The sequence below is a fragment of the Emys orbicularis genome, chromosome 2 (genome assembly GCF_028017835.1).
Source record: "Emys orbicularis isolate rEmyOrb1 chromosome 2, rEmyOrb1.hap1, whole genome shotgun sequence".
In the NCBI taxonomy this organism is placed as follows: domain Eukaryota; kingdom Metazoa; phylum Chordata; order Testudines; family Emydidae; genus Emys; species Emys orbicularis.
Genome location: NC_088684.1, coordinates 281419816 through 281436075, shown reverse-complemented (window position 1 = coordinate 281436075; position 16260 = coordinate 281419816). Strand labels below are relative to the sequence as shown.

Here is a 16260-nt window from a genome sequence, read left to right as displayed (position 1 = left end):
CCTTCTTCCGCCGCGCTGTGCACCCCAAGATCCCACTCCTGACACCAGTGTGACAAAGTTCCTCCTCTATCTTGGTGGGTCCTGCGCTTATTGGCGGATTTTCTTGCCTCAGAGATTCACCATGTGGGTTGGGGAACAGCCCAGAGACCTTCCCCTCTGGAAGAACCCACAGTCCAGGTCAATTGGGAGGTTTTGGGGGGAACAGAAAACTACTCATCCAGTGACCAGTATATTTGCCCTCTACCAGACTCCTGTACCCCACTGGTCTGGGTCTGTCACAATACACATAGACATGGTGTGCTGAGGCATAAGGCGTAGCAGCTAGTGGGAATAATTTAAAAAGACAAATAGGAAAAATATCCTGTCCCTTTAGGGTACACACTAAAGGAGAGGGGCCAAATTCCGCCCTACTGTAATTGTGGTGACAACAACAATTTCCTCACATGTGGTACTCAAGTAACAGACTAAGGCCTGTATCTGAAGGGAACAAAAATATGCAGTGGTGGAGAGAGAATGCCTCGCTGTAAAATGGGCCATGGAAACATTGCGCTATTACCTGCTCGGGCGCAGATTTGTCCTCGTGACCGACCATGCCCCTCTTCAATGGATGCAGCGGAACAAGGAGAAGAACACAAGGGTGACCAGATGGTTCTTATCCCTCCAACCTTTCCAGTTCCGTGTGCAACACAGAGCAGGGAGCCATCATGGCAACGCCGATGGCTTGTCACTTGTGCACTGTCTGGCGTCCCAAGCTGCCCAACCCCTTGGCGTTGAGCAGGGGGGAGGGATATGTGACAGACCCAGACCAGTGGGATACAGGAGTCTGGTAGAGGGCAAATATACTGGTCACTGGATGAGTAGTTTTCTGTTCCCTGAGTGACCAGAGCAGGGGCTGCACTAGAGTAATCAGGAACCTGCTAGAACCAGTTAAGGCAGGCAGGCTAATTAGAACACCTGGAGCCAATTAAGAAGAAGCTGCTAGAATCAATTAAGGCAGGCTAATCAGGGCACCTGGGTTTTAAAAGGAGCTCACTTCAGTTTGTAGTGCGGGAGTGTGAGGAGCTGGGAGCAAGAGGCGCAAGGAGCTGAGAGTGAGAGGGTGTGGTGCTGGAGGACCGAGGAGCTCAAGCGTTAACAGACACCAGGAGGAAGGTCCTGTGGTGAGAATAAGGAAGGTGTTTGGAGGAGGCCATGGGGAAGTAGCCCAGGGAGTTGTAGCTGTCATGCAGCTGTTACAGGAGGCACTATAGACAGCTGCAGTCCACAGGGCCCTGGGCTGGAATCCGGAGTAGAGGGCGGGCCCGGGTTCCCCCCAAACCTCCCAATTGACCTGGACTGTGGGTTCTCCCAGAGGGGAAGGTCTCTGGGCTGTTCCCCAACCCACATGGTGAATCTCTGAGGCAAGAAAATCCCCCAATAAGCGCAGGACCCACCAAGATAAAGGAGGAACTTTGTCACAGTATATTAAATGATGAATGCTTGTCACTGAATGACAAGCACTGGGTTGCGTTAGACATGTCCCACTCTGTAGTGTAGTAGAGTTTGATCAAAGAGATCCAGTACAATACAACAGGTAATACACTAACCCTGTGATTTTTCAGAAAAGAGATTGATTTGAAAGAATCCCATCCCCACTTCTAGCTTTCCCATTTGGACTTACTATGGACTTGTGCTACCACTCAAGAAAAAGATATTGGAGTCATTGTGGATTGTTCTCTGAAAACATCTGCTCTATGTGCAGGGATAGTCAGAAAAGCTAACAGAATGTTAGTAACCATTAGGAAAAGGATAGATAATAGGACAGAAAATAGCATAATGCCACTATATAAAGCCATGGTACGCCCATGCCTTGAATATTGCATGCAGTTCTGGTCACCCCATTTCAAAAAAGGTATATTAGAATTGGAAAAAGTACAGAGAACAGCAACAAAAATGTTTAGAGGTATGGAACAGCTTCCATAGGAAGAGCAATTAAAAAGACTGGGACTGTTCAGTTTAGAAAAGAGATTACTAAGGGGGATATGATAGAGGTCTATAAAATCATGAACGGTGTGGTGAAAGTGAATAGAGAAGTGTTATTTACTCCTCACATAACACAAGGACCAAGAGTTACCCAATAAAATTAATAGGCAGCAGGTTTAAAACAAACAAAAGAAAATACTTCACACAACGCAGTCAACCTGTGGACCTTGTTGCCAGGAGCTGTTGTGAAGGCCAAAACTATAACTGGGTTAAAAAAAGAACTAGGTAAGTTCATGGAGGATAGGTCCATCAGTGGTTATTAGCCAAGATAGCCAGGGTGTCCCTAAACCTCTGACTACCAGAAGCTGAAACTGGACAAGAGAGAATGGATTGCTTGAAATTTGCCCTGTTCTGTTCATTCCCTCTGAAGCTTTTGGCACTGGCCACTGTCGGAAGACAGGATACTGGGCTAGATGGATCAGTGGTCTGACACAGGGTGGCCATTCTTATGTTCTTTTGAAGAATCAGAATTTCAGTCAAATTGTTTCTTACATCTCTGTCCTTAAGCCATGTTACGCAGTAATGCTTGGAAGGTAGTTAGCAATATTGTGCCCTGAGAGGTAACTTCAAATGCTATTGACATTTCCAAAGCTCATATTTGGAAAATAATGGAAAAGTATTAATAATTCATACTGATCTTTTGAATAATGGATACATTTTAAAAATACATTAGAGATTGTCTTCTACTGTGTCAGTAATGTGGACCGAGTCTTGTTGGTACTTGAATAGCTGCTGAAAGCATTGGCTCCATTAGCTCCAAAGGAGCTCTTTCTGCTTCCTCCGTGATCCTCATGCATAAATGCCATATAGACTATAACAGCTCGTGACGCCCTAGTGTCTTAAACCTGATTTTTCAACTGCATCCATTACAAACCCTGGGTGTGTCTGTGATAGAAATTTATATTGGGAGAGGCTGAGTCAAAGGTTCCCAGAAGGAAGAGGAGCAGCCTGAAGAAATTAAAATCAATAGGCCTGGTTCTCCTCTCATTTGTGGGCCATCAGTGACTTTAGTTCTGATTTACCCTGTGGTTGATAGTATCTGAGAGGAGAGTGAGTAGCTAACACTCTTGTGTTAAATAACAGATCAGTAATAGGCTACCACATCTTTAAGAAGATTTGAGTGATTTTAGATATGAGCTCATAATTCACACTAAATGCAATCCTTCTCTGCTGTGTGGCTAATTTTCAGATGCTTCCATGCAGATATTTAGCTGCCAACAGGACAAGACCTCAGTTTAATGATAGCTAATATCTGAAGTTTAGGATTTTGAAGTAGTCTTGTATAACTGCATATTTTGGAAGTTGTAGGCTGCCTGTGACTAGAGCACTGTCTAGCAGGGCTGGCTCCAGGCACCAGCTTGTCAAGCAGGTGCTTGGGGCGGCCGCTCAGGAGAGGGGCGGCACGTCCAGGTATTCGGCGGCAATTCGGCGGACGGTCCCTCACTCCGCCTGGGAGCGAAGGAGCTCCCGCCGAATTGCTGCTGCAGATCGCGATCGCGGCTTTTTTGTTTGTTTGTTTTTTGTTTTGTTTTGGCTGCTTGGGGCGGCCAAAACCCTGGAGCCGGCCCTGCTGTCTAGACCCCAGTGAACAAGGAGTTCATTTGAGCTGGACTTATTTACCCCTTTCCTTGCACAGGTGCTTAGGGGAAGGACTATGAAATGGCTGCCTGGGAGGCTCAGCTGGGAAGAATGGGTTTACAAAGGCCAATCTTCATGTCCATATTCACAGGGGACTTGGCTGAACCTCGAGCAGGAGAATTTTCTGTTTCTTCTCATCTTGAGAAAAAGACCTTGGTGACTGACTGTATCCTTCTGCCGATTCATTCCACCAGCCTGGACTCATCTTACAAAGCCACGTTTTAATTTGAAGAGAAAACAATTTCTACTGTAAACTATATATTTATGATAAAGCCTACCAAATGTGTGCGGCATGCTGTGAAAACATTCTTAAGAGGTGTGTTGCAGAAGGATGGAAGTGCTGTGCAAAATGTTAGTATCAAAACCCAAATGCCAGCTCTGCCAACATGCTCCCATTGAGTCTCTTGTGCTTCTCACGTGTAGAATGTTGCTGCTATTGCATTAATTTGGGCCAGTGCCAATGGTATATTTGCATAACCTCTGCAGATCAGCAACATACTAATGATGCCTGGACTAGTAAATATCCACTTCAGAACACGATTGCTTCTGTGTATAAGACAACCAACCAACCACATCTTGCTCAGCAAACCCTATCATCGTAAAGTAATGGGAAAGACCAAAACCTGCTCTTACAAACAGAAAGTCCCTACAGGTAGGTCTGTTTGTGGAGACCATCATTATCCCAGTGCTTGCTATCATTTAACTGAGTGCAGAATATGTCATTCGGTTTATGGTGGGGTTTGTGGTGTACCAAAGAGGTTTGAGGTCAGATTAAAGCTTCAGGTGTAGGTGCAGTGACTGTCTTTCAGGGAAAGACTGTTTTCCTTTCAAGGTAGCTGAAGAGTATAGTAAATAAAAGCAGTCTTCCTTCCAGGTTCAGATAAACATAGTGAATAAACCCAGATTATCATCTGCTTGACCTGTTCATGAACAGCTACAATAACATATTAGAAAAAGGATTTTTCCAGTGACACAGAATCTGAGCAAGTTCTTTGACTCAAAGCAAATAAAACAGGAGGTTGTTGGTTGGTTTTCCGCCTCTAGATTCTTTTTTAAGCCAGTGATGTTTGCAGCAGTTCTATTACAAAACAGGAAGAGCTGTCAATTTTCTTACTCAACCGAGTGGAATGTAATAGGCTGAACATCTTTATACTGGGCAGCAAGGCATTTTAAGGAGCACCCAGGATGGGTTATGCATGTTTATGATCATGCGCACAAGCACCACCAAATGAAGTGTTGTTAGGGCAACAAGTCAAAGCTGAGGGGATTAGAAAAATATATCATAACCCATAAAAGAGATTTAAGCCTTTAGAATAGATCTAAAACACTGACACTCTGTTTGAAAAAATGGTGGTTTTGGCTATAAATAAAATCATGTACCAGCAACCAGCTAATTAAGATAGCTCTTGTGACTGCTTTTGCTTTCCACGGTAAAATATCAGTGAACTGGGAAAACTATGTTAGTATTGTTGTTAGATCAGGTGGAATTATTCATTGACAATAAATTATCTAGAGAATTTAGTTCTTTTATTTGTTTTTGAATTGTTTGCAAACCAATACTGATTTCTTTTCGTGTACTTACTTGTTTTCAGGGTTCATATCATGGTTTATACATGCGGGTTGTGTGCGAACTTTGACCTTTTGCTGAGTGTGACCGGTCACTTAAATCTGATGCCATTGTTTCTGTTCACTAATTGGATGACTGAACATTTTAAAAAGATATTTAATGATTGATAACAATGCATTTCTAGCAGGAATGTTCAGACAACTAATCATGCTAAAATCCATGAAACTTTTGGGATTCACAAACACGCTCATTAATAAACTGGTGCACATCTGAATACTTATGAGTAACAGACACAGCAAACAGTAGCAGGGTGAAATCCTGCCCCCACTGAGTTACTAGAAAACTCCTATTGATTTCAGTGGGGCCAGGCTTTCATCTATGGAATTTATGCACAAAAATATTTGCCAGTCACTCGACCAGCTCTCACTGTTATTCCTCAGAAATCCCACGTATCCGACATGATTCATTGGCTATCTCAATTTTCTTTCACCAGCCTCCATCCCTGTAGAGCTGATCTTGCTCCCATTGAAGTCTACTGGAGCACTGCTGTTAGAACTGTATGAATTATGGGTTTTTTTCAGTTCATTGGCAATTTCAAAAAGTTTAAAAAAATCATTTCAGGTTGGACCAAAACCAATTTTTTTTTTTAATTTTCAGCGACTCAGGAAGTCAAAACAACTTTTGTTTAAGGTTGAACTTAACATTTTGTTTTGATAAAGTTGAAATGTTTCATTTTGATGTTGACATTTATTATTTTTTTAAGCATATAATTAAAGAAAGTTGTGACTGTGGACTTTAGTGGCAGCAGGATTGTGTCCTGTACTTGCTGTGTTATGATCGCCACTCCCCAGATCAGTTTCCTCCTGGCAGCACGTTAGGCTGAGACCTCAAACCACTACTGAGGCACAATCGTTGGGTCAGGAAGAGAATAATTTAGTTAAAACTTCCATAGTAAATCATAAAATAAACTAACAGGAGTACTTGTGGCACCTTAGAGACAAACTGGCACTTTGGGGTTCCTGTTATGATTCTTGATGTTTTAGTGTTAAACCTTGGGAGATTTTACTATCTGAAAATTTTAGTCATTTTTATGAAGATAATTTGTCAGTGGTTTGAAAATTGGACATCCTAGATTTATGGGGCTGGCAAACTAATGATCTCTTTCTTCAGTGCTTTGTCAAAGTCTGGTACATTGCCCGTAAGCTAGTCCCTGCATTAGTTACTTCTTTGGGATGTGCTCTGGTGATTAATAAGGCACAGTTTTGATCTTAAAATTAATACACTGACTCCTTAAGAATTCTTTTGATTCCAACATGCCGTGATGGGGTTTACAAATCCCATACTGAGCATAGGCAGAAGGGAGACGAGAGTCTTCCTGCTTTACAGGCAACCAGGTTGACCGCACCCCAGCACAACTGCCAATCATGGAGGCAGGCACCCACAGTTGGGATCAATAAGGAAAACAAGCGGAGCTATAAAAAAGGAGAACAGAGAGCGATGGGGAGGCAAAAAGGCTGGGATAGCAGAGGGGCAACAGCCCCATGCCAGGCTGCCTCTAAGGGAGACAAAGGAAGACTGCAAGCCCTGGAGTTCGAGGGCTGATTGACGCATTTTAGGCTAAGGGGATGAACTGGGCTAATTTGAGGTGAATACAGGGAGAGCAGTTAGGAGAAAGCTGGGACCTCTAGAGAGACTGCCACAAGAACAGTTCACAAAATGGTGCCAGAAGTGGGGTTGACTTTAATTGTCCCTGCAAAAAAGTGAATCACTCTCAAAAATCCTCTCCCTCCCCGCCCCCGCAAAAAAGAACCCCAAACAAACCCAGAACCAAAACCCACTTTCTTTCCTGCTGATATATATGCCAGGGCACGATGGAGATAAATCAACTCCTGCAGTAGCTGGCTGACTCGCAAGCACAGCAGCAACAGGGGCAGCCACAACTGTTTGAACAGCAACAGTTGTTACAACAGATGGCCGACCTGGTACTGGCTGCTACTCCTCAGGGTCCTGCCACTATTAATGCATCCCACACACTTCAGGGAACCACTCTGACCCTGAGGCTTCCCAAGATGATGACAGACAATTACCCAGAGTTATTCATGGTAACTTTTGAAAGGGTGTCCACAGCCTCTCATTGGCCCCCAGACCAGTTGGCAAGCTGGCTCACTGCACTCCTCATTGGGGAAACCCAGGCAGCATGCCAGGAAATTGACAATGCAGCAGCCCAGGACTATGAACAAGTGATGGCAGCCATATTGGACCAGCTAGGCCTAGATGAAGAAACTTTCCATCAGTGTTTCTGCCACGAGCACTTACCCTCCCAAAGCGCGGCCATAGGCAATGACCCAAAGGTTAAAGGACTCTTTCTGGTGGTGGTTAAAGCCAAAGTCTCAAACAAGACCCCAGATAGCAGAACTCATAGTTATGGAGCAGTTTGTAGACTTCCGCCAGCAGGCCAAGACTGGGTTTGCAGACACTACCGCTAAGGCTTCGTTTTAGTCACGGGTATTTTTAGTAAAAGTCACGGACAGGTCATGGGCAGTAAACAAAAATTCATGGCCCATGACCTGTCCATGACTTTTGCTATAGATCCCTGACTAAAACTTGGGGGGGAGGGGCTGAGGGGGAGGGCCTCATAGGTGCTGCGGGTGCTCAGAGGGTCCGGCCTGGGGGGGAGGGGACTGCGGGTGCTCGGGGGGGAGGGGTGCCACAGGTGCACGGGGGGGAGGGTTGGCGAGGCTGGGGCAGGCTCCCTACCCGGCTCCTGAAGCCAGGTTAATAGCTAACCCCTCCAAGTGCATGATAGGAAAACAGGAAGCCCGTTATCTAGGAGACGTTGTCAGTGAATGGCATGTCTGCCGCCTGGTGTACAAGGTTTGAGCCTTACAGACCTACAAAACTCCCACCAGCAAAAGGAATGTTTGGGCCTTCCTAGGCCTCATTTTCTATTATTGTTGGTTCATACCGTATTTTGCCATCATAGCAGTCCCACTAACTGACCTAACAAAGGACATCTCCCCAAGATGGGCCTGATGGATGCCCAACTGGAAGAGGGCCTTACAAGAGCTCAAGGAAATACTCCGCAGACACCCACTGTTCATAGTCCAAACTTCAAGAAGGAATTTGTATTGGGACAGATGCATCAGAGGTAGGGATGGAGGGGGGGTCCTTTCCCAAGAGGTAGATGGAGAAGAACACTTGATAATGTACATCAGCTGGAAACTCTTTCCTCACGAGAGGGTATACTCGATGATAGAGAATGAATGTTTGGTCACCAAGTGGGTGAGAGAGAGCCTATGGTGCTACCTCCTGGGGAGTGAATTCACATTAGTTACCGATCATGCCCCCTTGTGCTGGTTGAATGTAATGAAAGAGATGAACCAGAGGATCATGAGATGGTATTTGTCATTGCAGCCATATGCCTTCTGGATACACACCAGGCAGGAAGTTTGCATCGCAATGCTGATTTTTTGTCAAGAGAAGTAGCCTTTGTCAGCCAAGGCCAGGCCTCGGCCTTGAGGGGAAGGATATATAATGGGGTTTACAAACCCCATAGACGGAAGGGAGAGGAGAGTCTTCCTGGCTTACAGGCAATGAGGCTGACCACACCCCAGCACAGTTGCCAGAACTGCCAATCATGGAGGCAGGCACCCACAGCTGGGACCAATAAGGAAAACAAGCCCAGCTATAAAGGAAGGAGAACAGAGAGAGATGGGGAGACAGAGAGGCCTGGGACAGAGGAGGTGCAAGAGCCCCATGCCAGGCTGTCTCTAAGCAACTGAAAAGGAGATACAGAAAGACTGCGAGCCCTGGAATTTAAGGGCTGATTGACTCATTTTAGGTTAAGTTGATGGAATGGGCTAATTTGAGATAAACACAGGGAAAGCAGTTAGGAGAAATCTGGGACCTATAGAGAGGCTGTCCGAAGAGCAGTTGACACATGCTTATCCCTCTTTGTGATCTTTGTATATATAATACTATTGATCCCATTGTGATAAAAAAGCCTCAGAAAGATTGTATGTCTGCATGGATGTTATTTTCCACTTGTGGAAAAGTGAATTATTATATCATCTAAAAATACTGGGCTTTCTTAGTGTTCTGAGAAAGCCTTGCACTGCATCCTTCAGCCATCTGATAAATTCCCTGGGTCAAGTACGGTTGAATGAGTTTACCTTGATAAGTCAAAATAAAGAGGTGTTAGCAGCTGAGTTAGTTTGGTGAAGTTGCAAGGTGAAAGGAGAATGAAATTGAATGGCTTTTGAAAATGAAAAGAAGGAAGATGGGTGAGTTTGCACATCTGAACTCTGGAACTGTTCACCCTTGTGCAGGTTTTAACACTGATGAGTTAATTTCCCAGACAGGGAATTGTTTGTCCCCTTCTCTGTGTATTTTTCTGTGATTTGCATTAACAGTATTATTCACTACATCTTATTATTAAACACCATAACTCTGCACAGCACTTTTTGGAGTTTTAATAAGACATAGGAGGAGATTTTGAAAGGCACAAATGGCAGCTAAGTGCCTAACTATCTTTGAAAGTCCGTGGGAGTTAGACATGTAATGGCCATGTGTGGCTTTGAAATGCTCCCCCATGGCCCCGTCCCAAAGAACTTACAATCTGAGTGTCTGATTCTATGGCCATGTCTACACTAGAGAACTTACAGCAGCACAGATATATATATAGAGAGATATAAGATCTCTCGTGTAACCGCTTTGTGCTGACAGGAGAGAGCCTTCCCGTCGACATAATTAAACCACCCCCAACAAATGGCAGTAGCTATGTCAGCGGGAGACACTCTCCCGGTGACATAGTGCTGTCCACACCAGCACTTCTGTCGGTGTAACTTATGTCACTCAGGGGTGTGGTTTTTTTCACACCGCTGAGTGACATTAGTTATACAGACAAATGTGGTAGTGTAGACATAGCCTAAGATAGATAAGAACATAAGAACGGCCATACTGGGTCAGACCAAAGGTCCATCCAGCCCAGTATCCTGTCTACCGACAGTGGCCAATGCCAGGTGCTCCAGAGGGAGTGAACCTAACAGGTAATGATCAAGTGATCTCTCTCCTGCCATCCATCTCCACCCTCTGACAAACAGAGGCTAGCGACACCATTACTTAGATAATATGGGTGAGGTAATATCTTACACTGGACCAATTTCTGTTGGTGAGAGAGACCATACAGAGCTCTTCTCCAGGTCTGGGAAAGGTACTCCCAGTGTTACAGCAAAATGCAATGTGGAACAGTTTATTTAGCACAAGTAGTTAGCACATATCATGAGGGACCATTCAAGGTAGGGTGGCCCATTAACACCTCTGCAGTCATAGGACAAAAAGAGGGGGGTTAGTGAGTTACAGATTGTTTAATAAGCCATAAATCCAATGTCTCTGGTCAGTCCATGTGTTTTAGTGTCTAGCGGAGTAATGAATTCAGACTCCCAGGCTTGTCTTTGGAAAGTGTTGTGCAGGTTTTCTTTGAGGATGAAGACTGATAGGTCAGATAGAGTGATCATTTTGTGAAAAGCTCTCACCCACAGGTGATCGGGTGTTTTTGTCTTTTATCATTTGCCTATGTGAGTTCATTCAAGAGCATAGTGATTGTCTGGTTTCACCCATATTGTTGTTATTGGGGTATTTAGTGCACTGGATGAGATACACCACGTGTGATAGGTATGTGTAGGATACATGGATCTTGAAAGGTGTGTTATGGGGGTAGTTGATCATTGTAGCAGTGTAGATATGTGGGCATGAGATCTATCACATATCTTACCACCTTTTGCTCCAAGTGCAAGATGCACCTTTCCAGCCTTGCCTTTGCTAATATAAACAAAGAGCACAGTGTATATATAATTGTTAACAACCAAAACAAAATGCTACACTTCATGCACAATTTTCCCCTTGGGGAAAGAATGAAAGAAAGAATGAACCATGTGACTGAGTTATCAGGGCACTTAATGCACTTCTGGAAGGTGCTCAAATACTACAGTGATGAGGGAGGTATAAGAACCTGTTTAGAATGAAGCAGAATCAGAAGAGGGCCTAAATAAGCTAAACACACAACCCGAAGAGTTAAAGCAAAGGGATTAGGGTTCAAACAATATGAATCAAAGGAAATCACAGAAGTTCTGATATTTTTAGACTTTGGGCCCAATTCTGCCCCCCCCCTTACTCATGATGAGTAGTCCTTTACTCTGTGAGCTCATGCTGTCCCACTGAAATTAGGCCTTCGTATAGAGCAGGGTTTGCTGAAGAGGACAGTTGCTAAAATTGCAATTAATTTTTTTTCCAAATAAACCATTCTAAAACTTACATTTTAAAATATTGTCAGAAGTATACTTTCTGCATATAATATACCATCTCTATTAAACTGCTGCAAGGTAGCTTTTAAAAAAAATTCTATGTGGCACCTGAATTTTTGGTGATTTAATCTGATCAAGCGATCTGCACGGTAAACATGTTTTCCTGTGATTTGTTGATGGGTAATTTTGTTGCAAATATATTTCTAGCCTTCTGTGTTTCCACTTGTTTTGAGGTACAGGTTTCTTAGCTTTTAAATAATATTGCAGTATCCCCCTATTATTCAGGGTAAGATACCTGACCTCCATGACAGCATCATTCCCTTTTCCCCTAGTCCTTTAGAATAAGTAACAACAGAGCAAGATCACAGGTGTAAAAAGATAGAGCTCTGTCTCCTGCTTCTTAGAATGTATTAGAGCTTGGCATTTGATATGGAAGACATGAATGTAATGGTGTAGCTGACTGCTCATGGTGACTAATTTATTTTAATCTTTTTTTCCAGTTCATGTCAATATTTTTTGTAATCGTTAGGATTTTCAAGGCTGGAAACAGATTCCTATATGGAGGAAACCTTCAAGAAGGTGTGTGTGTATATGTTGTAACACAAGCTAGATATTGAGTGTGAATTTTCCATAGTATTTCAGATTGTTCCTGTAGTGACCTCTTCCTTTCAAGGCCTCAGCGATGTCCTTGGAATTGATGCTCTTTAAAATGCCTCAAGCCGAAGTTTCTTTTTGTAGGCAGGGAAAGGGTGGAAGAGGCCTAAACCCCTTCCAACTAGCATCTCCTTTATGAGGAAGACTTCAAATTCCCCTTCCTCCAGCAGCTCCTGAAAAGTGACCCTCTTGCACTAGCAGCTCTCCTTCAAATGGGAAGACCTGAGGTCCTCTCTCAGCTGTTCGCATGCTCCATGGTGTATTGACTGAATGTCAAATTTGAATTCCACAGCAGTTGTATGCAAGCAGAGACGCTGCTGGAGGTACTGGTGCCTGGAGCAGTGACTACTGAGGTAGATTAAGAAATTTAGGGAAGAGGAATATGAGTGATGTGAGGGGAAAAGGGGCAGTGGTACATACCACTTACGAGGGTGTGGCGAGGGGGCTGAATCAGAGGATCATGGAGAATGCTGGGAGGGAGGTAAGGAGGAACTCTGTTTTATTCATACAGTAAATACTGTAATAATATGTATACCAGCAGTATTGTTCAGCCACTAGATGTCTCTGGGACCTCTACAGAGCTCAAGATAGTGTCTGGTCCATAGTAAATAACAGGGACAAAGCAGGAACTCAAGCTGTGTAGAAGCCTGTTTGCTTCTGTAGTTCATAGTTGTTGTCTATATAAGATGCTGCCTGTTTGAGAAGGGCAGTGATTTTATATATAATGACAGATACTGTGTGTAGTTGTTGAAACACCACTAAACCTATTTATTCATTCAGCTTTGCAAAACTGCCATGGAAATTTACCAGCCCAGGCACAAAGTCTAATCTCCTACCCTTAGCAGGCTGGAAAAACTAATGACATTTTACTTGTCCATCAAAAATAATTACATGTCCCTGTTGAGTGGACAAGTAGAATTTGCAAGACTTGATTAAATGCCTACATTTGGGGGATTCTATATGATATTGTTGTAAAGCACTTTGATATTTGTGATCAGTGATGTATAAACTAACTACTTCAATGCTGCCTAAACTACCAGGTACATGGGCAAAACTCAGATTCATTGGTCTCTTATGTAGCTTCTACAGGATGTTTCTATTGAGAGCCCGTGTTGGAAGATGGCAGTTGCAGCAAAGAAATTGCAGCCCAATGCTGCAGTGATAAATAAACACTAATAATTAAATGTTACGGCAGCATTGTGCCGAAAGGCCAATATTTTCTTAGTTTTGTGTGAGGTTGTGGTGCACTATGTAATCAGTGAGTAACAACAACTCAGTGAGAGAGGAAGTGCGGAGCTCCCCAAGGCACAGCCCAGCACTAAGAGCATTGTAGAGCCAACCTGCCCCAGGGGAGCTTGGGAAGGGGGTTGTTCCTCAGTGGGATACGATGCCTCTCTGATCTCCCTGGTGTGGCTGAAGTGTGCATTCTGCTGTCCCTGATCTCCCCAACTTGGTCTGCAGGCCAGTCTTGGGCAGGTGAGGTATATCCCTGTTTCTTCTTTCCCCATGCATTGTGTGTCCCTGGGGGAGAGTGGAAGAGCAGAGTCTATTCTCCCCTGAGTACTGTGAGTCTCTGATGGTAGCTGGCCCTCAAACAGATTCTGCCAAGGGAGAAACACTGCTTCCACTTCCTCGCCAGGTACAATCTGGTCATTTGTGTGCCATGTTCTTGATAAGGAAAGTCTTTGAAGATGGAAAGCTAATATTTGTGATGAATGTGTCACGTACAGCACTGAGTAATGAGATTATCCACTTGTCACAAGCTTTAATTTTAGACACGGAGTCAGATAACGAAAGTTTTGGAGCAATAATGGACCAATATCAGCCACCCACAATGACTTTGAATCAGCCACCTATGCCCTTCCCTGCATACTGTAAATAGATTCCACTGGTTCTGTTCTAGCACCCTCGCCCTCCTCCAGCAGCTCAATCAAAGCCAGGTTCCGCTGTTGCTAAGCCAAAACTTCCTCAAGTAGGTGCTTGCAAGTCTAATTTCTGACAAATAGGAGCTTAGTGGAGGATTTATGCAACAAAGTCTTGTATGTAGGGTAAATCGCTCCGATTATTTCCTGACATAAGTCACAGAGCACCTGCAGTGTGAATGACTGTCCCTTAAATGTCACAGGGGCATTGATTATTCTGGAAACATTACAGATCTGCATCATGTTACTGAATAGAATCATAGAAACTGGAAATCAAAGAGAGCTGTTAGCACATCAAGCCCATCTCCCTGCCAATGATGCCGGTTACCTATTACTCATCAAGCACGGTGTCCAATAACTAGAGTTATACTCTCCTCTCAGACTGCAGTTAGTGCAATACCTAGCTTGAAAGCTACCAAGGAAATATTAAGCTGTTTTATAGAAAAAGGCTCTGATCACACCAATGCATTTAAGATTTTTTTTTTTTTTTAAAAAGAGCACTTCTTCCCAGGGAGCCCAGGGTGCTGTGAATAATTCTAAACACTATAAAATAATAGAATTAATAATGATATAATAAAAGCCCTCTCCTAACACTTCCGAACAAAGGAGACAATTAGAGGAAGATCTGAGTGTGTGGAGTGAGAAGTTTGATATCAAGTAGTGAGACAACATGCAGAAAATCTGTAAATAATAAACTATTTTGTCTTGAGATTTAAACAACCCAAAAAACCTCACCCATATGAAAAGCTCTAGATCACCTAACAATTAGTTGAGCTTACGATAAAATGACCACCCACCAGCATTAACTACTCATAGTTAGGTAACAAATTAGCTCAGCCAGCCAGCAGCATTAAATAATCATTCAGATATACATAACCTCAGCTGGCCAATAAATCAAAAAAATGAAAAGCCCTTTTCCCCACCACCTCCTCCAAACCCTGTCAAACACACGGCTTCTGTACAATGTCTGGGAGGCCATCAAGTTCTGGCTATTCTGGACCCGGAGGGGGAGCCAGTCCCAGAGTGAAAGGCTCTCATAGACAACACTCTGCTGGCCGTTCGCTCCCTAGAGCAAGGGCTGTCCACCTCAGGCGCCTCTGGGAAGAAAAGCGAGCCCTCAGACAGGCAGCTGTGAAGGGAGAGGAAGGATGGGCCAACGGTTAGAGCATGAGCCTTGGCTGAGGGAGATCTGAATTCAATTCCTGCCCTGCTACAAACATCTTGGGTGACCCTGGGCACCTTACTTCGGCTCTGTGCCTCAGTTCCCTATCTGTAAAGTGGGGATAATAGCACTTCTCTCCCTCGCAGTGAGGATAAAGACATTAAAGATTGTGCAGAACTCAGATACTACACCGATGGGGCCATGTAAGTGCCTTCCATAGATAGGTTGGTCCCTGGTCATTGAGGGGTTTCTAGATCATGGCTGAGGCTACGTGACCTGTCCTTGACTTCCACTATAAATACCCCTGACTACTGCTTGGGGGTAGGTCACTGCTGGGTGAAGGGGGCGGCCTGGGGGGTTGCTGCTGGGGGGAGTGCTGGGGAGGGCGGAACTAGCGGCACTAGCTGCTAGTGGCCTCCGAGCAGCGGCTGCTCCAGACATCCCGGGACCGTGCCGGGGGCCGCTGAGCAGCAGCTGCTCCAGCCGCACCAGCCACTTCTCCAGCAGCAGCTGGTCTGGCTGTCCCCAGGTCTAGCTGAACAGCTGGCCCTGGAGCCAGCTGCTTGGGCGGCCCTGGGGTAAGCCACACCGGTCGCTGCAGAAGTCACAGAGGTCATGGAAAGTCACGGAATCTGTGACTTCTGCCACCTCCATGACAGACATGGAGCCCTAATCATGACTAACCCTTAAACTCCACCCAGAGACCAACAGGCGGCCAGTGCAGATCCCAGAGCACTAGAGTCAGGTCAGATGCAAACTGCCACACACTGCACCAGCTTTTGTCTCTGGCTTTAAGGTGTGGCCTCATGAAGAGCACATTGCAGCAGGCTAATCTTGAAGTGACGAAGGCATGAATAACAGTAGCTAGTGCCACGTCCGAAAGCCTAAAGGAGGTCTTTGTGGCAGAACCTGTGCCCTTGTGGCCCCTAATGGCTCTGCACAACTGGAAGGGACTTCCTGTGTGGATTAGCTTGCAGGATTGGGGCCTATATT

At 44.6% G+C, this 16260-nt stretch overlaps 1 protein-coding gene across 2 annotated transcripts in view; it reads left to right on the top strand.

The window, feature by feature from the left end:
• DPP6 (dipeptidyl peptidase like 6) overlaps nt 1–16260 on the top strand; it is a 607069-nt gene that overhangs the window by 54209 nt on the left and 536600 nt on the right. Inside the window, exon 3 of one of the 2 annotated variants that reach the window (XM_065398031.1) lies at nt 9503–9510. The exons of the other annotated variant lie outside the window; for it this stretch is intronic. Coding sequence (XP_065254103.1) covers nt 9503–9510 — 8 coding nt within the window. The remainder of the gene's footprint in view (nt 1–9502; nt 9511–16260) is intronic. 2 annotated transcript variants of the gene reach the window in all.